Here is a 26522-nt window from a genome sequence, read left to right as displayed (position 1 = left end):
TATTTACTGTATATAGTTTGCTTACTTTACTTTGTGTCTTTCTCGTAATATATGATTTATTTTTGCATTTTGGGGTTTAGAGCTGGCAAGAAAGGCATTCCACTGTACTTGTGCGCGTGACATTAAAACTTGAAGCTTGCAACTTGAAACACGCACACACACAGTCTTAAAACGAACCTTGCTGTAAACAAAATTGGAATGCCGCTATTTCCCAATGTTCTTGAACTTGGGATTTAATTTGAAGTCACATACTGTTATTGGGTGATTCCACGCCAGTGGGAGTGGGGAATATTTTTTGGTATCTCCGATTGACCTGGCACTTCTCATATAGGAACTTCATTGGGAGAAAGGATGTTTAACATGCTTTTTACATGTGTATCACACATTTTTGGGGGGCGAAAATCCTGATGAAATTTGCCAATTTAGGCCCTTTTTAAACCTATACATACATGCCTCCTATAAGACCCTATGATCCAGGAACTGTACATGATACAGACAACCTCTTGGTCTCATTATGCTCCTTATAGTGTTATCTAACATATGGAGTATGTCTAGATTCTGAAATACACATTTTCACAATTTACTCAACATAAGGATTATAAAATCAGCATAAAAAGAAACATCCTCTCACTTTTCAGCAAACTTAACATGTGTCAATATGTGTATGAACATAACAAGATTCAACAACTGAGACATAAACTGAACAAGTTCCACAGACATGTGACTAACAAAAATGGAGTAATGTGTCCCTGAACAAAGGGGCGTCAAAATCAAGTATCTGGTGTGGCCAACGTCTGTGTTAAGTACTGCAGTGCAGCTCCTCCTCATGGACTACACCAGATTTGCCAGTTCTTGCTGTGAGATGTTACCCCACTCTTCCACCAAGGCACCTGCAAGTTCCCAGACATTTCTGGGGGGAATGGCCCTAGCCCTCACCCTCCGATCCAACAGGTTCCAGACGTGCTCAATGGTATTGAGATCCGGGCTCTTCGCTGGCCATGGTAGAACACTGACATTCTTGCACAGAATGAGCAGTATGGCTGGTGGCATTGTCATGCTGGAGGGTCATGTCAGGATTAGCCTGCAGGAAGGGTACCACAGGAGGGAGGAGGATGTCTACCCTGTAACGCACAGCGTTGAGATTGCCAGCAATGACAACAAGCTCAGTCTGATGATGCTGTGACACACCGCCCCAGACCATGACGGACCCTCCACCTCCAAATCGATCCCGCTCCCAGAGTACAGGCTTCGGTGTAACGCGAATCCGACCATCACCCCTGGTGAGACAAAAACTTTTGCCAGTCCTATCTGGTCCAGTGACGGTGGATTTGTGCCCATAGGCGATGTCTGGTGAGGACCTGCCTTACAACAGGCCTACAAGCCCTCAGTCCAGCCTCTCTCAGCCTATTGCGGACAGTCTAAGCACTGATGGAGGAATTGTGCGTTCCTGGTGTAACTCGGGCAGTTGTTGCCATCCTGTACCTGTCCCGCAGGTGTGATGTTCGGATGTACCGATCCTGTGCAGGTGTGCAGGTATGGTTACACGTATTCTGCCACTGCGAGGACAATCAGCTGTCTGTCCTGTCTCCCTGTAGCGATGTCTTAGGCGTCTCACAGTACGGACATTGCAATGTATTGCCCTGGCCACATCTGCAGTCCTCATGCCTCCTTGCAGGATGCCTAAGGCACGTTCACGCAGATGAGCAGGGACCCTGGGCATCTTTCTTTTGGTGTTTTTCAGCGTCAGTAGAAAGGCCTCTTTAGTGTCCTAAGTTTTCATAACTGTGACCTTAATTGTCTACCGTCTGTAAGCTGTTAATGTCTTAACGACCGTTCCACAGGTGCATGTTCAGTAATTGTTTATGGTTCATTGAACAAGCGGGAAATCGTGTTTAAACCCTTTACTTTGAAGATCTGTGAAGTTATTTGGATTTTTACGAATTATCTTTGAAAGACAGGGTCCTGAAAAAGGGAAGCTTCTTTTTTTGCCGACTTCATTAATATGAATATCTCAAAACAATATATTTTTTTTTATTTTAAGACATTGTTTGGAACAATTAGTCTACAAGTACGCCACATTTCCAGAGTGGGCTCTCTGCTAATTCGGAAGTTATGATCAAGCACCACCAACACAGTGAATGGCAATTGGATTCAAAGGAAACTCCCTCTGCTGGTGATTTGCTGAATAGGCACACACAGTGTTCAACTATCACTTTTCTATGAAATAGGGCCACATACAGTTCAGGTTCTCTGTAGCCTACTATAACACTGTCCAATATTGTCGTTACACTGTTTTTGTATTAGCTGACCCACTGCAGAGCGGAAGAACAAGAGAAAGATAGAAAGCGACAGACAATGACAGAGGAAACGGAAATGGAAGTAGACGTGAGTCTGAGTCACTGATCTCTGTGCCTGGCGACCAGGTGTTTGCTAATGCAGTTTACTGTAGAGGACGAGAGGAGAACCCTCTGACTGAATGACCGAATAGAGAGGCAGTTTGCAGAGCTAAGGGCATGGTGTGTGTCAAGCTTCTCAGAGAAGGAGTGCTGATATAGGATCAGTGTTGCCTTTTTGATGTAGGATCAGTTTTGCCTTTGATATCACAACGAATGAGATTACATGCACAGGGAGGAGGCACTCCTACTCTGAGATGCTTGAGACATACATATACAGCCCCTGGACTGGCTCTGTACGTCTCATCTTGTTGTAAGTCTCTGTTCTGTTAGATATTGATCCTAGCTGATGTTGTCTGGAGACCTTATCACATCATATTTTCCCCTTTCCCCACTCCCTCGCTTTTATGAATGCGTACAGATGCATACGATTAGACACTACCCCCTACTCCATAATTCTGGATGTAGCCCCATAGCCCTTGATGGTGACTACTTAACATTTAGAGAGAAAGAGAGAGACCGAGAGAGACAGAGAGAGACAGAGAGAGAGAGAGAGAGAGAGAGAGAGAGAGAGAGAGAGAGAGAGAGAGAGAGAGAGAGAGAGAGAGAGAGAGGAGAGAGAACAAACGATAACAGCTCCACAGGTCTATGGGAGGCTGTGAGAACAAATGTATAATTTCATTTTAATGCGCTGAGGGTAAGAGGCGCTGCTCTCCAGGCGCTCGCAACGCGTTGTTTACTGGACTGATTTTAATGGGTTGTTGGCCACATCATAAAAAAGCCACTCTGTATCACCAGCAGTGACCTCGGGCTGAGCTGTTATCTAGCCGGCTTCAAAGAGCCTCGCGTTCCCTGTGATGTATCACCAACACACACAAATGTGGAGACACATTCACTTAATTCAGGCCCACTACGTATGCACACACACCAAGGGTATTGTCAAAACTGCCCAATCATGTCCTCTAAAGTAATTGAATTCCTTTTTAAACATAGAGAGATGAGGACAAGATGGAGGGAGGGGGTGAGGGAGTGATGGGGGAACATAGCTGAGAGATGGAAGGGAGAGGTGGAGGGGTGAATTAGGGCGACGAGAGGTGATGAAGCAGCGAGTGCAGCCCAGATTCCGCTGAAATAGATTTTTACAGCATAGTGCAGCGCTATCAATTTGCAAAGGGAGGACAAAAACCAACAACAAGCGAAACCACATACCAAAATGAACCTCAGGATCGATGGTGTACAACTCCAACGTGCGTCGGTGCTGCTGCGCTGGCTGTTTTAACAGAGCTAGTGTAAACAGCACATGAGGGAGAGAGAGGATCAGATGAACACAAATAATCCTAGTGGTTTACAACTGTCCTCTGAGAGAAAGAATAGATGGATCATCTCCTCTTGTCTTCTCCTCCCCTCTTTCTCTATGTTTCCTACTCTTCTCCTCTCTTCCTCTCTGCTGTTTGTCTCCTCCGCTTCTCTCCTCTTCCCTCTTCCACTACCTAATACAAAAACAGGAGATCGAGAATCAAGGTGACTAAACATCTGAGTAATGGCCAGAGGTTTGTCCCCCATTTTGTTTTTGGCAAGGATCACGCCATCGGGTCAAATGTCAAGATGTCAGAGTGACAATGGAGGGCATAGTTAGAGAGAGAAGAGTAAAATCGCACTGTACTGTAGAGAGGGGGAGGGAGGGAGAAGAGGGAGAGTGAGAGAACAGGCCAAAAGAGGGGGAGAAAAGAGATCACTTCTGGAGAGGATAAGTTGGGGACTACAAGACACTGGCTGTAATGAGAAAAATAAATAGAGGAATGGAGAAAGACAAAGAGGGTAAAGAATGAAACTGGGAAAGAACGAGAGCAGGTTAGAGGGAAGAGAGGAAATACAAAATTAGGCGTGGTGTAGCCTGCTGCTTCCCAAAACCTGGGTCCCCTGGGTTCCCCCCATAACCACCCCTTGCCAGCACTGACCTTCCAAACCTCTGTTAGGTCGTTTCTACAGCACGATACAGCTCACTACTACTTCCACACTCCATTCCCCCAGAGGGCAGCAGCAACCTTGTCCAGGTGCTGAGCCTGGTTGATAAGCACATCAGGTGTTGCCAATTAGGGTGATCGCCAGTCAGTGTCCCAGCTTTCAAGTCGTGAGGCTGCTGTCTTTGTTTAGTGGCCATGAGGTCTTTCGTTTGTTGTTGAGTCTTTAATTTGGGCATGCCTTTGGTATTTTTCCTTTTTGTAAATATTTAGGTTTCGTCACCATCTGAACAAATAATGATCCGCTTGGACTGACCGACCAAGAGGTTCAAGAGAGACCGAGCTGGTCGTGGACCAAGTTAAGGTTGCTACACTACATGACCAAGAGTATGTGGACACCTGCTCGTCGAACATCTTATTCCAAAATAATGGGCATTAACAGCCTCCACTATTCTGGGAAGGCTTTCCACTAGATGCTGGAACATTGCTGCGGGGACTTGCTTCCATTCAGCCACGAGCATTAGTGAGGTCGTGCACTGATGTTGGGCGATTAGGCCTTGCTCGTAGGCGGCGTTCCAATTCATCCCAAAGGAGTTCAATGGGGTTGAGGTCAGGGCTGTGTGAAGGCCAGTCAAGTTCTTCCACACCGATTTCGACAAACCATTTCTGTATGGACCTCGCTTTGTGCACGGGGGCATAGTCATGCTGAAATAGGAAAGGGCCTTCCCCAAACTGTTGCCACGAAGTTGGAAGCACATAATCATCTAGAATGTCATTGTATGATGTAGCTTTAAGATTTTCCTTCACTGGAACTTATGGGCCTAACTCGAACCATGAACAACAGCCCCAGACCATTACTTTACAGTTGGCACTGAATTCAGGCAGGTAGCTTTCCTGGCATCTGCCAAACCTAGATTCGTCAATCAGACTGCCAGAAGGTGAAGCATGATTCATCGCTCCAGAGAATGCATTTCCATTGATCCAGAGTCCAATGGCGGCGAGTTGTTCTGCTGATGTTGCTTCCAGAGGCAGTTTGGAACTTGGTAGTGAGTGTTGCAACCGTGGACAGACCATTTTTACGCGCTTCGGCACTCGGCGATCCCGTTCTGTGAGCTTGTGTGGCCTACCACTTCGTGGCTGAGCCGTTGTTGCTCCTAGACATTTCCACTTCACAATAACAGCACTTACAGTTGGCCTGGGCAGCTCTAGCAGAGCAGAAAGTTGATGAACTGACTTGTTGGTAGCATCCTATGACGGTGCCACGTTAAAGTCACTGACCTCTTCAGTAAGGCCCTTCTACTGCCAATGTTTGTCTATGGAGATTGCATGGCGATGTGCTCAATTTTATACACCTGTCAGCAACGGGTAAGTCTGAAATAACCGAATCCACAAATTTGAAGGGGTGTCCACATACTTTTGTGTATATAGTCTCCCTGGACACATGTACATTCAACACTTAGGTGCATATGCTGGCTTCTTCCATAAATGCACACATTCATTCAGGTTATAGACCATGTAACAAAGCCTAGAACCCCTAGACAAAGCGAGTGCCACAATACCCGTAGGCTAGTTATGGGTTTCGTTAACACACCCTCCTCCCCCCTCCTCCTACTCCTGTTCTCTCCATCCGTCTCTCATAAATCGGCTGTGAGAGTGAAGAATAAAGAGTACGAGAGATCTGTCAGTGCTACATAAAAAGCCCACTGCCTAATAAATACATGTCCGGAATGAATTAGGAGATTAAATCATCACAAGGCATTAATGCCAGAGCCACAGCGCCAGATGAAAATCTCACGGCACCATTCTGTTTGGCTGCTCATTTCGCAGCTCCGTATTCATCCCTAAGGCTTTGGTTATGCTGTTCTGCTGGGTTTGAGGGATTGGTGTGTGTGGATGTTCGTGTGGATGTGTATTTGTGTGCTTTGATTGTGGATTGGTGTGTAGTTCTGGATGCATTTAATCCCTTCGTTGTGTGTATTTAAGTAATTTTTGGGGATACCGGTAAATCAGTTATTTTGAACAAGACAATTGGTGTGTTTTTTTTTTATTTGCTTCTATTTCTGATGCTTATTATGATTCCACAGAGACAGAGGTGAGGCCCAGCAGACATGGGGAACCAGGAACCAAAGCCCACTCCAACCCAGGAAAGAGGAGAACAGAAGAGGGTGAGTTCTACTGTTAGCGTCATCATTCATCAACACTGTTGCGGTCCGTCTGTCTCGGTCCCTCGGTTGACAATTGATTTTTGATCGGGATGTTGGTGAAATAAAACAAAATCAGGAATCTGCTGTAAACTGTAATATCTCTGTCGGGTGCCTTTTAGAGTTTTGTCTCTATCTGACTGTGTGAGTGGGATTTACCTCAGCCCACGGCTGTCAAAAAGCAGCCGCGTAGCTAATTCATTATCACCTGATCAAAGACATCCCCCTCAGTAATGTGGTGTTTTAGCACAGGCAACAGGAAAGCAGTAGTATGGTGCCTTAGCTGAAGCTAACATGAAGTTCTTAGTAAGGCAGCATGTTAGCCGATGCTAAAGTGAAAGCAGTAATACGGTGCATTAACGGAAGCTAACACGTATGTAGGTAGTAATGTGGTGTGTTCGCGCAGGTTACCATGAAAGCAGTGCTAGGGTGCATTAGCTGAAGCTAACATGTAGTACAGTGGAGGCTCCTCAGAGGAGGAAGGGGAGGACCATCCTCCAGTGAATTTATAATTTTTTAAAATTGTGAAACATTAAAAAAGTTGTCCTTTTTAGATAAAACTATACAAAATATATTCACGTCAATTGATTCAAACACACTGTTTTTCAATGGAGGCCTACGATAGCCTCAACAGCACTCTGTAGGATAGCAACATGGTGTAGCCGGAGGACAGCTACAGTGCCTTGCGAAAGTATTCGGCCCCCTTGAACTTTGCGACCTTTTGCCACATTTCAGGCTTTTTTTTGTGAAGAATCAACAACAAGTGGGACACAATCATGAAGTGGAACGACATTTCTTGGATATTTCAAACTTTATTTAATTTTTTTTTTTTTACTGAAAAATTGGGCATGCAAAATTATTCAGCCCCTTTACTTTCAGTGCAGCAAACTCTCTCCAGAAGTTCAGTGAGGATCTCTGAATGATCCAATGTTGACCTAAATGACTAATGATGATAAATACAATCCACCTGTGTGTAATCAAGTCTCCGTATAAATGCACCTGCACTGTGATAGTCTCAGAGGTCCGTTAAAAGCGCAGAGAGCATCATGAAGAACAAGGAACACACCAGGCAGGTCCGAGATACTGTTGTGAAGAAGTTTAAAGCCGGATTTGGATACAAAAAGATTTCCCAAGCTTTAAACATCCCAAGGAGCACTGTGCAAGCGATAATATTGAAATGGAAGGAGTATTAGACCACTGCAAATCTACCAAGACCTGGCCGTCCCTCTAAACTTTCAGCTCATACAAGGAGAAGACTGATCAGAGATGCAGCCAAGAGGCCCATGAACACTCTGGATGAACTGCAGAGATCTACAGCTGAGGTGGGAGACTCTGTCCATAGGACAACAATCAGTCGTATATTGCACAAATCTGGCCTTTATGGAAGAGTGGCAAGAAGAAAGCCATTTCTTAAAGATATCCATAAAAAGTGTTGTTTAAAGTTTGCCACAAGCCACCTGGGAGACACACCAAACATGTGGAAGAAGGTGCTCTGGTCAGATGAAACCAAAATTGAACTTTTTGGCAACAATGCAAAACTTTATGTTTGGCGTAAAAGCAACACAGCTCATCACCCTGAACACGCCATCCCCACTGTCAAACATGGTGGTGGCAGCATCATGGTTTGGGCCTGCTTTTCTTCAGCAGGGACAGGGAAGATGGTTAAAATTGATGGGAAGATGGATGGAGCCAAATACAGGACCATTCTGGAAGAAAACCTGATGGAGTCTGCAAAAGACCTGAGACTGGGACGGAGATTTGTCTTCCAACAAGACAATGATCCAAAACATAAAGCAAAATCTACAATGGAATGGTTCAAAAATAAACATATCCAGGTGTTAGAATGGCCAAGTCAAAGTCCAGACCTGAATCCAATCGAGAATCTGTGGAAAGAACTGAAAACTGCTGTTCACAAATGCTCTCCATCCAACTCACTGAGCTCGAGCTGTTTTGCAAGGAGGAATGGGAAAAAATTTCAGTCGCTCGATGTGCAAAACTGATATAGACATACCCCAAGCGACTTACAGCTGTAATCGCAGCAAAAGGTGGCGCTACAAAGTATTAAGGGGGCTGAACAATTTTGCACGCCCAATTTTTCAGTTTTTGATTTGTTAAAAAAGTTTGAAATATCCAATAAATGTCGTTCCACTTCATGATTGTGTCCCACTTGTTGTTGATTCTTCCCAAAAAAATACAGTTTTATATCTTTATGTTTGAAGCCTGAAATGTGGCAAAAGGTCGCAAAGTTCAACGGGGCCGAATACTTTCGCAAGGCACTGTAGTTTCCATCCTCCTCTGGGTACATTGACTTCATACAATACCTAGGAGGCTCATGGTTCTCACCCGTTCCATAGAATTACACAGTAATTATTACAACATTCTGGCTTGTCCTCCAACTTATCAGAGCTTTTGCAGCATAAACTGACATGTTGTCCATCCAATCAAATGATCAGAGAATGAATCTAGTACTGAAAGCATTAGCTCCAGCTGCATGCACTGCAGTGTATAACATGTGGTGAGTATTTGACCCAGAGACATAAAGACAATAGTGGAACAGTTTTTAACAAATGTATTTCTTAAAAAATTAAGAAGCAAGAGAGAAAGAGAGAGAGAGCTAGCTATATCTCCATGTTTTTTTTCTCTCACTTTCTCTCACTTAACTAGCGAATGCAGCTTGCTAGTTTAGCCTACTCAAACACCTCTCTCAAGCAGAGAGGGGTGCTATGTTAGCTAGCTGGCTATGGCTATCCAACACTGGAACTCTTCCAAGTTAAGGTAAGCTTTTGGTTTTATTAGTTTATTAATTGCCAGGGCCTGCTAAATTGCTTGCTGACTGTACACTGTACTGCATGATTGTAGTGGGTTTACGAACACGTTAGTTCTAGTAGCTCTGTTGACTAGTATGACGTTAGCTAATATGGTGACAATGATGTAGGCTGTGTGTAGCGGTTAACAGTTATGATATAAATGTTTGGCTTGGAAAGGTTTTTCCGCCTGGTCACAGACAGCTGATGTGTTGTGCACTGAAGTCCACAAACGAAGGGAAAAGGTGAGAGGAGGGGAGAGCGCGTAGATGTGACAATGAATTATACAACAACTGATCATGCTGTTTGTATGTGGCTGCTATGAAAGTGAACTGTGTTTGCATGTGATCAGAGGGGTATTCATTCCTGCCAATTCTGTTCAAATGGAAGCAAACAAAACAGAACAGGGATAACATACCTGAATTTGTCCAATAGAAACTCCAATAGAAACTCTTGTTTGCACTGTTGGACTAATGATTTACACCCTAGATGAGCTAGATGCAGGCAAGAGTGATCAAGGCGATATTGAAAGTGTTACTGTCTGTCACATTGTAAACGTTGTAAACTTCGTTGTAAACTTTCATTCATAGGCTAGGTTGTCGCAACCTCATGATGGGTATAGGTAAAATTCAAGTATCATGTAGTAGCCTAAACCTATCGATGTTACATTGAGCTGGGTGAATGGAATATGCTGTAATACCAATAAGGCAATGCTCATTAAAAAAAAGAATCGTCCTCCCTCATCTTAAATGGTACCGACCGCCACTGATGTAGTAGTTAGTAATAAGCAGTGTGTTAGCCAAGGCTAACATGAAAGCAGGGACTAATATGGAGAAGAACCGTAGCATGACCTGGCATAGGCCAACATCCTCTTGGAGTGTTGGTGTTTAGCATCGGCAAACAAGCCTTCAGATCAGTAATGTTGTGTGCATTGACTAAGTTTAATTGGTTAGATTGAATTAATTTCTTGAACATAAAACATGCCGTATTTAATCTAGTGTGACCTGCACAGAAAAAGCACATATCTCAACAGTAATATCAGCATGTGTGTGTGTATGCTAACATGAGAAGAAAATGTGTTTTTTAGATGTGCATTTTAGCTCCCGGCTCTCGTGGAGCATCAGAAACCTATCTTTCGGATGCATTACACAGAACACGGCAGGGAATACTTATCAGGCTCATTTATTTTCATATGGTTCTTTTGAATTTCAGGTCCTTACATGGCGATTCTCTACAGGAGGGCGGACTAGACACTAATGACTAGAACATACTGGTCACAACCATTTTTAATCAAAGGGTGTATGTGTTTGGGTGTGTCAGGGAAAAGGGGGGTGTGTGGTTGTGTTGTCTTTTGATTCTGCCTTTGTTCCGGGTTACACTTGTCTTTTGAATTGACATTCAACAGATATCACTGAAAGACTTCAAAGACAGGAGAGAGAAAGTGTGTTCCTAATGGGTTGGAACAGCCTGCTAGTTTTATATATATATATATACACACACAAACAGACAATGAGTAAAGTAGTAAAATGAGGCACAACATAGAAAAATAGGGAGGGAGATAGACATAACAGATAGACATTGTTCACTTAGTAAGAATTTGACGCCAAGACCCTGTTGAATATTTGATGGAACTTCCTGGTTTATTCAGGCCAATGCAGAGGTACACCTCACCGACAATAATTGGGCTGTTATTGCCGTTTAACTTTCACCCCGTTGGTCACAGACCCTCAGTTCACATGAGTGATTGAGAAAGAGAGGGAAAGACACCAGAAGTAAACAGTAAATGACTTTAGACAGAATTCATATTGGCTGCTGATCAGCGCCCTGCAACTGGAATGATGTTGGAGCCAGAATGGTGGTGGCTGAATCCCCAGCACAGCATTGCCTCTGGAGGAAGAACATTCAGCCCTGAGCCAGAATGGCCTACGGCTCACAGCTCTACCACAGCTCAGCGGCTCTGGTCCTGTTTAATTAACACAGGGCGAATGGAAACTAGAGGGCTCAGTGGGGCAGAGGCAGTAATTCCAGACGTTGCGTGCTACAGGCTGTAGGTGTGACCCCTGTTGACCTCTACACCAGTCTGCTACCTCCCTGACAGCATGTCAGCCTGCTCTTTAATAGGAGGCTGTCTCAGGGTGCACTGCTGTGTTGTGAATGGAACTAGACGGGCATAAGAAGAGTCCGAGCCACTCACTGTCCAATAGGAGAGGGGACAGATTGCAAACAGACAGATAAACAGACAAGGACATCTGTTTTCTCAGGCACATTCAGACAGAGACAGAAAGAGAGGAACGGGCCTCCAGGGTGGCGCAGTGGTTAAGGGCGCTGTACTGCAGCGCCAGCTGTGCCACCAGAGACCCTGGGTTCGCGCCCAGGCTCTGTCGTAACCTGCCGCGTCCGTGGGGCGACGCACAATTGGCCTAGCGTCGCCCGGGTTAGGGAGGGGTTGGCCGGTAGGGATATCCTTGTCTCATCGCGCACCAGCGACTCCTGTGGCGGGCCGGGCGCAGTGCACCAGGTGCACGGTGTTTCCTCCGACACATTGGTGCGGCTGGCTTCCGGGTTGGATGCGTGCTGTGTTAAGAAGCAGTGCGGCTTGGTTGGGTTGTGCATCGGAGGATTCATGACTTTCAACCTTCGTCTCTCCCGAGCCCATATGGGAGTTGTAGCGATGAGACAAGATAGTAGCTACTAAACAATTGGATACCACGAAATTGGGGAGAAAACGGGGTAAAAGAAAAAAGAAAGAGAGGAACAAGAAAAACGACTCCATATGCATACATGAAGAGGTGTGTGTTAATCAGGTGGACATCGATTTACAGTCTATGCACACATACACACACACACACACACACACACACACACACACACACACACACACACTATGGATCAGATAAATGGAATGCACTCTAGAGAGAGAACATCAGATGTTGGCAGCCGTACTGAAACTACAACCTCTCTGGGCAATTATAGGAAGAGGCTATCACTGTATATACTGTATATAAGGTCTGAACATAGCCTACGCAGACAGGTTGCATCAGTTAGTGTGTGTGTGTGTGTGTGTTTCTGGAAAATTGTATTATTAAAGGATGACTCAGAAGAGTCAGGTGTTAACGGTCACACACACACACACCCGGCAGAGGTGGTCTGTTTGTGTTCTGGGGTCACGTTATTTCTCTGAGGTAATTGTAGAAAGCTGAAGGATCGTCGATCAAAGCTCAGTGTATAAGAACAAAGCTAATCTTCCCTTTCATTGCAACACTTCTAGTCAAACAGCCTTCACCCAGCCTTCACTCAGCCTTCACCCAGCACTGGAAGCCAAGATTACAGAGCTAGTCAGAGCCAGGGGTCTGGGCCCTGTCTTCTCAATCAACTGCTAATTAGTGAAATGCTGTCACGCCCTCCTCTCACTCTGACCCGCCTTCGCAAGGTCTTCTGGGTAAATGACGCCATCCATTCCTATAAGATTCACTGCCCTTTGACCTCATGGTTATAGAGGTCACATTGACTTCACTGATTGGTTGATTCTTGACACCTCTGGGTTCCTGGGTCAGGGAGATGCATCCTGGGAATTGTGCAGCATTCCAGTGCACTCTGGCTCTTAATTTGTGAAGCTCTGGTGGTAGTCTGTTTACTGTGTGTGTGTGTGTGTGTGTGTGTGTGTGTGTGTGTGTGTGTGTGTGTGTGTGTGTGTGTGTGTGTGTGTGTGTGTGTGTGTGTGTGTGTGTGTGTGTGTGTGTGTGTGTGTGTGTTTGTGCAAAACCACGAGAGTGGTGTACAAAATATTAGGAACACCTTCCTAATATGGAGTTGCAACCCCCCCACACACATTTTTTTGCCCTCAGGACAGCCTCAATTTGTCAGGGCATGGACTCTACAAGGTGTCGAAAGCATTCCACAAGGATGCTGGCCCACTATGACTCCAATGCTTCCCACCCACAATTTTGTCGTTGTTGGCTGGATGTTGGCTGGATGTCTTTTGGGTTGTGCACCATTGTTTCCACAGGAAACTGTTGAGCGTGAAAAAAGCAGCAGCGTTGCAGTTCTTGACACAAACCGGTGCGCCTGGCACCTACTACCATACCCCATTTCAAGACACTTAAATCTTTTGTCTTGCCCATGTCTCAATTGTCTCAAGGCTTAAATATCCTTCTTTAACCTGCCGCCTCCCCTTCACCTACACTGATTGAAGTGGATTTAACAGGTGACGTCAATTAGGGATTATAGCTTTCACCTGGATTCACCTGGTCAGTCTATGTCATGGAAAGACCTAATGTTTTGTACACTCAGTGTAGAACATCCATTAGTTTGTGCAGTTTATGCATGTACAGGTCTACCTTCTGGTTTGTGTCAATCTGTCTGGACCACTGAGCTTTACCACATTGTCTCTATCTCACTGCTCTCATTTCGTTCTGTGTTGCTGTATAACGTTTGCATTTAGTTTCTCTGAGTGTGTGTTTTTGTTTTCTGTGGGCGTAATTATTCGGTGAGTGACCTTGGGGGTCCCGGGCGGCGGCGACGGTAACAAGTGCTTGGTTAACCGTTAGATAGCGTGTTTTTTTTCTGGTAATAGAGGAGACGGTAGGGGAGACGGTTGATTTAATGTAATGAAACGGGCTGTTATTCTAACAGAGCCAATAAGCTGCTCTGAGACAGAGCGGACAGGATATCAGTCCACACAGTGTGTGTGTGTGTGTGTGTGTGTGTGTGTGTGTGTGTGTGTGTGTGTGTGTGTGTGTGTGTGTGTGTGTGTGTGTGTGTGTGTGTGTGCGTGTGTGTGTGTTTCCGCGTCTCATCAAACTGTAATATCATGTGTCCCAGGGGACCTGAGGTAGATATGCGATGTTCAGACATCTCTCCCTCTTCAAATATTGAAGTACCTCTCTTCTGCCTATTATGATGGTTATAAATGTCACGGCCCATAACTCTGCTGTGACAAACGATTACAGCCGACTCAACAGGCGGTGTGTGCGTGTGTGTGTGGGTGTATTATAAATGTCAGCCCTCATATCTCACCTGCGGTAAATGTGTCCTAAGGACCATAGCGTGTGTGCGTGTGCGTGTGCGTGTGTGTGTGTGTGTGTGTGTGTGTGTGTGTGTGTGTGTGTGTGTGTGTGTGTGTGTGTGTGTGTGTGTGTGTGTGTGTATGTCTCTGCTAGCAGATGTGTTTTTACTGTTTGCTCATATTTTCTATTGCCATACTTTAGTCGAGCTTCACTCTAGATTATCTAGTTGTGCCCCCTGTCCCTCAATAGAGTAAACTTCTCTTTCGCTTGGAAGCTGCCTCCCAAAAGGCCATCTATAAGAATGTATTTAGCATTCTTTAAATCTTCTTTTAAAGTAGTTTGCTACTTTGCTTTGAGCAAAACCTTGAGAAAACGATATTCTGGTCAAAGCCACTGTGTGTGGAGGGTGTGTGCTTCTGTTAGTTGGTGTGTGTGCGCACGTGTGCTGTTTACCCATTTCCTCTTCACTGTGTGTGTGTGTGTGTGTGTGTGTGTGTGTGTGTGTGTGTGTGTGTGTGTGTGTGTGTGTGTGTGTGTGTGTGTGTGTGTGTGTGTGTGTGTGTGTGTGTATTTTGCTTCCAGGAGAGTCGGTCAGTGATGAATATTCATGCTCTGAAAGCGATAGGACTCTTCAATTGGGCTTTGGGGCCTCTCTCTCTCTCTGTATCTGTCTCTCTCTCTGTAAGAACTAGAGGCTTTCTCATTGCATCAGACGCATATTTTCCCATAAGCCACTGGGGTTTATTCTCCAGCATGTGGACTGAAATGCCCTCTGTTCATCTCTGCTATTCTTCAATTACATGCAGAATAAAATTTCACCTCCGTGGATTTCATTTCTCACCCGTTCATTCTGTTCAATCGCTCGTCTTCCCGAGAGGCTCTCCATGGTCTTTCATCCCTCTATCGTTTATCCTCTCCCTCACTCCCTTTATCCTGATCCAGCCCTCACTCCCTATTCTACTGTAGGCCAAACGGAATCACACCCTGTGGAGTTCATACAAACGGAAAAGATACTGTGTATATATACAGTACCAGGTCAAAAGTTTGCACACACATTTTCTTTATTTTACATCGTAGAATACATTGTAGAATAATAGCGAAGACATCAAAACTAGGAAATAACACATATGGAATCATGTAGCAACCAAAAAAGTGTTAAACAAATCAAAATATATTTTAGATTTTGGATTCTTCAAAGTAGCCACCCTAGCCACCCGTTGCCTTGATGACAGCTTTGCACACTCTTGGCATTCTCTCAACCAGCTTCACCTGGAATGCTTTTCCAACAGTTTTGAATGAGTTCCCTCATATGCTGAGCACTTGTTGGCTGTTTTTCCTTCACTGTGCAGTTCAACTCATCTGATGCAGCACTCCATCACTCTCCTTTTGGTCTAATAGCCCTTTCACAGCCTGGAGGTGTGTTGGGTCATTGTCCTGTTGAAAAACAAATGATAGTCCCTCTAAGCGCAAACCAGATGGGATGGCGTTTTGCTGCATAATGCTGTGGTAGCCATGCTGGTTAAGTGTGCCTTGACTTCTAAATAAATCACCATCACAAATGTATAGAGACAAAGTAGAGTCGCAATTCAACGGCTCAGACACGAGAGGTATGTGGCAGAGTCTACAGTCAACCATGGACTATAAAAGGAAAACACGCCCCGTCGCGGACCAGGATGTCTTGCTCCCAGACAGACTAAACAACTTCTTTGCTCGCTTTGAGGACAATACAGTGCCACTGACACGGTCCGCTACCAAAACCTGCGGGCTCTCCTTCACGGCAGCCGACGTGAGTAAAACATTTAAACGTGTCAACCCTCGCAAGGCTGCAGGCCCAGATGGCATCCCCGGCCGCGTCCTCAGAGCATGCTCAGACCAGCTGCCTGGTGTGTTTATGGACATATTCAATCATTCCCTGTCCCAGTCTGCTGTGCAACATGCTTCAAGAGGGCCTACATTGTTCCTGTTCCCAAGAAAGCAAAGGTAACTGAGCTAAATGACTATTGCCCCATAGCACTCAATTCCGTCATCATGAAGCGCTTTGAGAGACGAGTCAAGGACCATATCACCTCCACCCTACCTGACACCCTAGACCCACTCCAATTTGCTTACCGCCCCAATAGGTCCACAGACGACGCAATCACACTGCACACTGCCCTAACCCATCTGGACAAGAGGAATACCTATGTGAGAATGCTGTTCATCGACTACAGCTCAGCATTTAACACCATAGTACCCTCCAAACTCGTCATCAAGCTCGAGACCCTGGGCCTCGACCCCGCCCTGTGCAACTGGGTCCTGGACTTCCTGACGGGCCGCCCCCAGGTTGTGAGGGTAGGTAACAACATCTCCACCCCGCTGATCCTCAACACTGGGGCCCCACAAGGGTGCGTTCTCAGCCCTCTCCTTTACTCCCTGTTCACTCATGACTGCGTGGGCATGCACACCTCCAACTCAATCATCAAGTTTGCAGACGACACTACAGTGGTAGGCTTGATTACCAACAACGACGAGACGGCCTACAGGGAGGAGGTGAGGGCCCTCGGAGTGTGGTGTCAGGAAAATAACCTCACACTCAACGTCAACAAAACAAAGGAGATGATCGTGGACTTCAGGAAACAGCAACCCCCTATCCACATCGATGAGACAGTAGTGGAGAGGGTAGAAAGTTTTAAGTTCCTCGGTGTACACATCACGGACAAACTGACATTTTCCAACCACACAGACAACGTTTTGAAGAAGGCGCAGCTGCGCCACTGCCTGTTCGTCCCGCTATCATCCAGAAGGCGAGGTCAGTACAGGTGCATCGAAGCAGGGACCGAGAGACTGAAAAACAGCTTCTATCTCAAGGCCATCAGACTGTTGAACAGCCATCACTAACATTGAGTGGCTGCTGCCAACATACTGACTCAACTCCAGCCACTTTAATAATGTAAAAATGTATGTAATAAATGTATCACTAGCCACTTTAAACAATGCCACTTCATATAATGTTTACATACCCTACATTACTCATCTCATATGTATGTACTGTACTCTATACCATCTACTGCATCTTGCCATCTTGATGTAATGTATCACTAGCCACTTTAAACAATGCCACTTCATATAATGTTTACATACCCTACATTACTCATCTCATATGTATATACTGTACTCTATACCATCTACTGCATCTTGCCATCTTGATGTAATGTATCACTAGCCACTTTAAACAATGCCACTTCATATAATGTTTACATACCCTACATTACTCATCTCATATGTATATACTGTACTCTATACCATCTACTGCATCTTGCCATCTTGATGTAATGTATCACTAGCCACTTTAAACAATGCCACTTCATATATTGTTTACATAACCTACATTACTCATCTCATATGTATATACTGTACTCTATACCTTCCACTGCATCTTGCCTATGCCATCACTCATTCATATATTTTTTATGTACATATTCTTATTCATTCCTCTACACTTGTGTGTATAAGATAGTTGTTGTGAAATTGTTAGGTTAGATTACTCGTTGGATATTACTGCATTGTCGGAACTAGACGCAGAAGCATTTCGCTACACTCGCATTAACATCTGCTAACCATGTGTATGTGACAAATCAAATTGATTTGATTTGAAATGCAGAAATCATCCGTTCACCTACTCTGCGTCTCACTAAGACACAGCGGTTGGAACCATACATCTCAATTTTCGACTCATCAGACCAAAGAACAGTAATTTGACCATGAAGGCCTGATTCAGTCTCCTCTGAACAGTTGATGTTGAGATGTGTCTGTTACTTGAACTATGTGAAGCATTTATTTGGGCTGCAATTTCTGAGGCTGATAGCCGTAATGAACTCATCCTCTGCAGCAGAGGTAACTCTGGGTCTTCCTTTCCCGTGGCGGTCCTCATGAGAGCCAGTTTCATCAAACTCTTGATGGTTTTTGCGATTACACTTGAAGATACTTTCAAAGTTCTTGACATTTTCCGGATTGATTGACTTAAGGTAATGATGGACTGCCATTTCTCTTTGCTTATTTGAGCTGTTCTTGCCATAATATGGCCATGGCCTTTTACCAAATAGTGCTATATTCTGTATACCACACCTACCTTGTCACAACACAATTGATTGGCTCAAATGCATTAACCTTTTCATATGAGTTCCAAATGCCTCTAACGGTCGCTGTTGTTTATTTTCTAACAAGTTGTATTTTTTAACAACAGTTTGAATTGTGGTGTGTTCCACCTCCTCATTAATTCACATTCAGCATTTGCGGACAATTTATGTTTGAGGCTTTACTGAGCTGGATGAACTTCTCTCTTTCAGGAGAACCCACCGCACATCACTCATGTTTGTGCAGCTCAAGTATGCATATATTTGAGCAGTCTTGCCAGAATTTGAACATATTCTTGCTGGTGTTCGCTTTGCCTTCCTTCCCTGTTGTTTTACTTACAAATAATAACTTTGGACATGTGTGCGTTCCTATCAAAGTAAGTTCCTTATTTTCCGTATATCGTGCTGTTGTTTCTACTACAGGGGCATACAGTATGTACGTATATATTTTTTATTTCACCTCTATTTAACCATGTAGGCCAATTGAGGACAAGTTCTCATTTACATCTGCGACCTGGCTAAGATAAAGCAAAGCAGTGCTGCACAAACAACAACACAGAGTTGCACATGGAATAAACAAGCGTACAGTCAATAACACAATAGAAAAATATATATATACAGTGCCTTGCGAAAGTATTCGGCCCCCTTGAACTTTGCGACCTTTTGCCACATTTCAGGCTTCAAACATAAAGATATAAAACTGTATTTTTTTGTGAAGAATCAACAACAAGTGGGACACAATCATGAAGTGGAACGACATTTATTGGATATTTCAAACTTTTTTAACAAATCAAAAACTGAAAAATTGGGCGTGCAAAATTATTCAGCCCCTTTACTTTCAGTGCAGCAAACTCACTCCAGAAGTTCAGTGAGGATCTCTGAATGATCCAATGTTGACCTGGAAGGAGAGTCGACAGTCTAGCCAGACACCTAGGTATTTGTAGTTGTCCACATATTCTAAGTCAGAACCGTCCAGAGTAGTGATGCAGAGTAGTGATGGCAGCAAACAGTTGAAAAGCATGCATTTAGTTTTACTAGCATTTAAGAGCAGTTCGAGGCCACAGAAGGAGTGTTTTATGGCATTGAAGCTCCTTTGGAGATTAGTTAAAACAGTGTCCAAAGAAGGGCCAGATGTATACAGAATAGTGTTGTCTGAATAGAGCTGGATCAGGGAATCACCCGCAGCAAGAGCGAAATCGTTGATATATACAGAGAAAAGAGTCGGCCCGAGAATTGAACCCTGTGGTAACCCCATAGAGACTGCCAGAGGTCCCAACAACAGGCCCTCCAATTTGACACATTGAACTCTGTCTGAGAAGTAGTTGGTGAACCAGGCGAGGCAGTAATTTGAGAAACCAAGGCTGTTCAGTCTGCCGATAAGAATACGGTGATTGACAGAGTCGAAAGCCTTGTCCAGGTCGATGAAGATGGCTGCACAGTACTGTCTTTTATCAATAGCGGTTATGATATCGGTTAGTACCTTGAGCGTGGCTGAGGTGCACCCCGTGACCAGCTTAAAAAAAACGGATTGCACAGATAAGGTGGGATTCGAAATGGTCAGTGATCTGTTTATTTACTTGGCTTTCGAAGACTTTAGAAAGGCAGGGCAGGATGGATATAGGTCAATAACAGTTTGGGTCTAGAGTGTCACTCCCTTTGCAGAGGGGGATGACCGCGGCAGCTTTCCAATCTTTAGGGATCTCGGAAAGAGAGGTTGAACCGACTGGTAATAATGGTAATAGGTTGCAACAATGTCGGCGGATAATTTTAGTAAGAGAGGGTCCAGATTGTATCGCCCAGCTGATTTGTACGGGTCCAGGTTTTGCAGCTCTTTCAGAACATCTGCTATCTGGATTTGGGTGAAGGAGAAGCTGGGGAGGCTTGGGTAAGTAGCTGCGGGGGGTGCGGAGCTGTTGGCCGGGGTTGGAGTAGCGAGGAGGAAAGCATGGCCAGCCGTAGAGAAATGCTTATTGAAATTCTCGATTAGCGTGGATTTATCGGTGGTGACCTAGCCTCAGTGCAGTGGGCAGCTGGGAGGAGTCACTCTTATTCTCCATGGACTTTACAGTGTATGTATATTTGGAGCTTAATGTATTTGCAGTGTTATTCACATTTTCAATTACCGGTGACAAATAATGCATTCCTCTTATTGCATATATTGTAATGGACACCTATCATGTGTGTAAAATACTTTTTTGAAGGTTGTACTGATTATAATGAGCTAAGCTATTTGCCAGCTATGTGTGGTGCCATGTTTGTTGTCATTATACAATGCATTCTGGGTGTCACGTAATCTGCCACAAACTACCCATCGTCGGATTACTTTCGATTTCTAGAAAGTGTTTTACTCAAATATTTTGATCAATGGTGAGCTCACCCGTGATGTGATTAATTATAAATATTTATTGCAATTTGCTAATTCATATTGTAGTTTATGTCAGCCGAGAGTTATACAAATATGACCGCTTGTGTTACGTCAATCTTTCCTCATTTTAGCGCTAGGACAAATGTAGCCTACATTTTTCCGATTTGGATGATTGTGTTATGCTGTAGCTACTTCTGTGAATGTCTGAACATTACATCCAAAAATAAACTGCTCACATTCTACATGCTACAGGGACCACTGTTGAACGATCACACCCGTGTGTTGGTAGGTTTTAAAAGTTTAAGAAGGTAAGACATTCCACAAATGTACTTTTAACAAGGCACACCTGTTAATTGAAATGCATTCCAGGTGACTCCCTCATGAAGCTGGTTGAGAGAATGCCAAGAGTGTGCAAAGCTGTCATCAAGGCAAGGGTGGCTACTTTAAGGTTTCATCAGGAAAACCCTGGAATGAGTAGGTGTGTCCAAACATTTAACTGGTACTGTGTGTGTGTGTGTGTCTGTATATATATATATAAATATATATATATATATATATACACACACACACACACACACACACACATTACAGTTACATATATATTATATTACAATTACATCAATACTGAATGAACAATGAACACTTGTATTTTAACTTAAAATAATGCATAAATAAAATCTATTTAGTCTCAAATAAATAATGAAACATGCTCAATTTGGTTTAAATAATGCAAAAACACAGTGTTGGAGAAGAAAGTAAAAGTGCAATATGTGCCATGCAAAAAAGTTAACGTTTAAGTTCCTTGCTCAGAACATGTGAAAGCTGGTATGTGTATATATATATATATACATATATATATATATATATATATATATATATATATATATATACAGTGGGTAGAACAAGTATTTGATACACTGCCGATTTTGCAGGTTTTCCTACTTACAAAGCATGTAGAGGTCTGTCATTTGTATCATAGGTACACTTCAACTGTGTGAGACGGTATCTAAAACAAAAATCCAGAAAATCACATTGTATGATTTTTAAGTAGTTAATTTGCATTTTATTGTGTGTATATGTGTATATATATATATATGTGTATATATGTGTATATGTGTATATATATGTATATATGTGTATATATATGTGTATATGTGTATATATATGTATACATATATATATATATATATATATATATATATGTGTATATGTGTATATGTGTATGTATATATGTGTATATATATGTGTGTATATATGTATATATATATATATATATATATATGTATATATATATGTGTACATATATATATGTATATATATGTATATATGTGTGTTTATATATATATATATATATATATATATATGTGTATATATATATGTATATATGTGTGTATATATATATGTATATATGTGTGTATATATATGTATGTATATATGTATATATATGTATGTATGTATATGTATGTGTGTGTGTGTGTTAGAGTTCGACCGATTATGATTTTATAATACCGATACCGATTATTGGAGGACCAAAAAAAGCCGATACCAATTAATTGGTAGATTTATTTATATATAAATATTGTCATTATTTCAAATATATATATTGCTATATATACATGCTCAATTTGGTTTAAATAATGCAAAAACACAGTGTTGAAGAAGAAAGTAAAAGTGAAATATGTGCCATGTAAAAAAGTTAACGTGTAAGTTCCTTGCTCAGAACATGTGAAAGCTGGTGGTTTAATATTCCCAGTAAAGAAATATTAGGTTACAGTTATTATAGGAATTATGTCGCGTCGACTATTTATCTCTATACCATTTGTATTTCATATACCTTTGACTATTGGATGTTCTAATGGGCACTTTAGTATTGCCAGCCTAATCTCAGGAGTTGATAGGCTTGAAGTCATAAACAGCATTGCTAAGAGCTGCTGGCACACACAGTAAAGTTTGAATGATTGCTTACGAGCCTTCTGCTGCCTACCCCCGCTCAGTCAGACTGCTCTATCAAATATCAAATCATAGACTTTATTATAATATAATAAACACAGAAATACGAGCCTTTGGTCATTTAATATGGTCAAATCCGAAAACTATCATTTCGAAAACAAAACGCTCATTCTTTCAGTGAAATACGGAACCGTTCCATATTTTATCTAACAGGTGGCAACCCTAAGTCTATATATTGCTGTTATATTGCACAACCTTCAATGTAATATCATAATTATGTAGTTATGTAAAATTCCAATCTGTTGCATATACCCAGACTCTGCATGCAATGAACGCAAGAGAAGTGACACAATTTCCCTAGTTAATATTGCCTGCTAGCATGAATTTCTTTTAATTAAATATGCAGGTTTAAAAAATATATACTTCTGTGTATTGATTTTAGGGAAGGCATTGATGTTTAGGGTTAAGTACATTCGTGCAACGACAGTGCTTTTTTTTGCGAATGCGCTTTTGTTAAATCATCACCCGTTTGGCGAAGTAGGCTGTGATTCGATGATAAATTAACAGGCACCGCATTGATTATATGCAACGCAGGACAAGCTAGTTAAACTAGTAATATCATCAACCATGTAGTTAACTAGTGATTATGTGAAGATTTGATTGTTTTATACAAGATAAGTTTAATGCTAGCTAGTAACTTACCTCGGCTCCTTGCTGCACTCGCGTAACAAGTGGTCAGCCTGCCACGCAGTTTCCTCGTGGAATGCAATGTAATCAGCCATAATCCAAAAATGCCGATTACATAATCCCAAAATCCCAATTACCGATTGTTATGAAATCTTGAAATCAGCCATGACGATTAATCGGTCGGCCTCTAATATGAGTGTGTAGATATACGCACACACACACACACACACACACACACACACACACACACACACACACACACACACACACACACACACACACACACACACACACACACACGCACACAAAACACTCACCAAACACAGACAGTACCAGTCAAATGTTTTGAACACCTATTCATTCAAGGGTTTTTCTGTTGGGGGAAAGGTGATGACTTCCCTTCTACCAAACAGACAGAGGGACAGGAGGAGAGAAGTATACCTGATTATTAAGTTACCAAACCTACTGGTGGGCTGTTAACGATGCAAGACAATAGGCTTTGATAGAAATGCTAGTCAGACCAATTGTAAAAAATAAATGGTATTACCACTATATAGCCTGCTAATGGGTATTTGATCTCACTTATTGACATTGAGCTGACCTGTCAGACTAAAGGTATTGGAATCAGATGCACTCATTATGACTCTCCAACACAACTCCGGGCCCACTCTGCTTCCCATGGAGCCAGGTAACCGTGGCAATGGTGTCTGTGGAGACCGGGGGTGGATTAACGTCTCCCCTGCCAGTAACCATGCCACGCCTCGACACACACACAATGGGAGGGGACAACACTAAGCCTGAGGGGACTGGCAAGCACATGTAAACACACACACACACACACACACACACAAGGCAATGCCTGGATGGTGGCTACTGTGACAGACAGAAACATACATAGGCACACAAGTTGAGCATGCATGCATACACACACCGACTGTACACACACACCCCGCGTACAACTGAGCAGCTATTAATTTGAACACTCCCCTCTAACAGGGCAGTTGGCAGTGAGGTTTGTCCTGTTTGACAACCATCTTTACTTTCAAATCATTCTCCTACACCCTGGCTCCAGTCCAACAACGAGAGGACATAAAATCACGTTTTATTTTCTTCTTTCTCTTTTTATCTCTCTGGGGGAATATTATCCATAAAAGCAGAGTGGAACCGAGAGCGGCGAGCAGCGTTTCCGAGGGGAGGAGTTAGGGCATTGCACCCTTAACCTTTTTTTCCTAATGGAACTTTAAAGCGCTGGGGTAATGTGCTTCCTGCGGAGAGTAGTTGGGAATGGCTGTAGCTATTAAATGGTAATAGCGGTGCTTTTAAGCCTTGAATGGTCCCGAGCCTCTTGGAGAGGAGAGGTTAGAGGGTTAGTTGTGCTTCAGAGACACAACCCTTGAGGGAACTGCATTATTAAACCCAATAAGACCCAATTAACTGCTTTAGAGTTTGTACCTATTTAATTGTCAGTCGTCGGTACAACCTTAATGCTAATTTTAGCGTGCAGGCCAAGGTGTGATCGCTGTGACCTCTGACCTTTACCTTAGCCCAAGGGTCGTCTCTCCCTGCACTATGCTCCCTCAAGTCACCGTGGCTGGGGTCAAAGAGCACACCTGTGGGTACATGTCCCAGGTCAATCAGTATAGCCTATAGAGGCTTCAGCAGGGTGTATTTTAGTCCTCAGTTGTTAATGCCGCAAATGGGAGAAGAAATATATGTTTTTCAGTTTTCTCATACTGAATATTCAAATCAAAATGTATTTGTCACATGCGCTGAACAGAACAGGTGTAGACCTTACAGTGAAATGCTTACTTACGAGCCCTTAACCAACAATGCCGTTTTAAGAGAAATACAACACCAAAAAGTTACAAATAAAAGTTCCAAATAATTAATGAGCAGCAGTAAAATAACAATAGCGAGGCTATATACAGGGGGGAACCGGTACAGAGTCAATCTGCGGGGACACCGGTTAGTCGAGGTAATTGAGGTGATAAGTACATGTAGGTAGAGTTATTAAAGTGACTGCATAAATAATAACAGAGAGTAGCAGCGGTGTAGAACAGGGAGGGGGGGGCAATGCAAATAGTCTGGGTAGCCATTTGATTAGATGTTCAGGAGTCTTATGGCTTGGTGGTAGAAGCTATTTAGAAGCCTCTTAGACCTATACTTGGCGCTCTAGTACCGCTTGGCGTGCGGTAGCAGAGAGAACCGTCGATGGCTAGGGTGGCTGGAGTCTTTAATTATTTTTAGGGCCTTCCTGTGACATCGCCTGGTATAGATGTCATGGATGGCAGGAAGCTTGGCCCCAGTACTGGGCCGTACGCAATACCCTCTGTAGTGCCTTGTGGTCGGAGGCCGAGCAGTGATGCAACCCGTCAGGATGCTCTCGATGGTGCAGCTGTAGAACCTTTTGAGGATAAAATCAAATCAAATCAAATCAAATTTATTTATATAGCCCTTCGTACATCAGCTGATATCTCAAAGTGCTGTACAGAAACCCAGCCTAAAACCCCAAACAGCAAGCAATGCAGGTGTAGAAGCACGGTGGCTAGGAAAAACTCCCTAGAAAGGCCAATACCTAGGAAGAAACCTAGAGAGGAACCAGGCTATGTGGGGTGGCCAGTCCTCTTCTGGCTGTGCCGGGTGGAGATTATAACAGAACATGGTCAAGATGTTCAATGTTCATAAATGACCAGCATGGTCGAATAATAATAAGGCAGAACAGTTGAAACTAGAGCAGCAGCACAGTCAGGTGGAAGTTGAAACTGGAGCAGCAGCATGGCCAGGTAGACTGGGGACAGCAAGTAGTCATCATGTCAGGATCTGAGGATCATGTCAGGATCTGAGGACCCATGCCAAATCTTTTCAGTCTCCTGAGGGGGAATAGGTTTTGTCGTGCCCTCTTCACGACTGTCTTGATATGCTTGGATCATGTTAGTTTGTTGGTGATGTGGACGCCAAGGAACTAGAAGCTCTCAACCTGCACCACTACAGCCCCGTCGATGAGAATGGGTGCGTGCTCGGTTCTCCTTTTCCTGTAGTCCAC

General features: G+C 43.4%; 1 protein-coding gene across 1 annotated transcript in view; it reads left to right on the top strand.

The window, feature by feature from the left end:
• The first annotated feature begins 4218 nt into the window (after nt 1–4218).
• The window catches only part of LOC109910139 (testican-1), a 115838-nt gene continuing 93534 nt past the window's right edge, over nt 4219–26522 (top strand). The window contains exons 1-2 of the mRNA XM_031797241.1: nt 4219–4244; nt 6365–6519. Of these exons, the coding sequence (XP_031653101.1) occupies nt 4219–4244; nt 6365–6519 (181 nt within the window). The remainder of the gene's footprint in view (nt 4245–6364; nt 6520–26522) is intronic.

This window comes from Oncorhynchus kisutch, linkage group LG19 (assembly GCF_002021735.2).
Source record: "Oncorhynchus kisutch isolate 150728-3 linkage group LG19, Okis_V2, whole genome shotgun sequence".
In the NCBI taxonomy this organism is placed as follows: Eukaryota; Metazoa; Chordata; class Actinopteri; order Salmoniformes; family Salmonidae; genus Oncorhynchus; species Oncorhynchus kisutch.
This window is presented reverse-complemented; position numbering and strand designations above follow the sequence as displayed.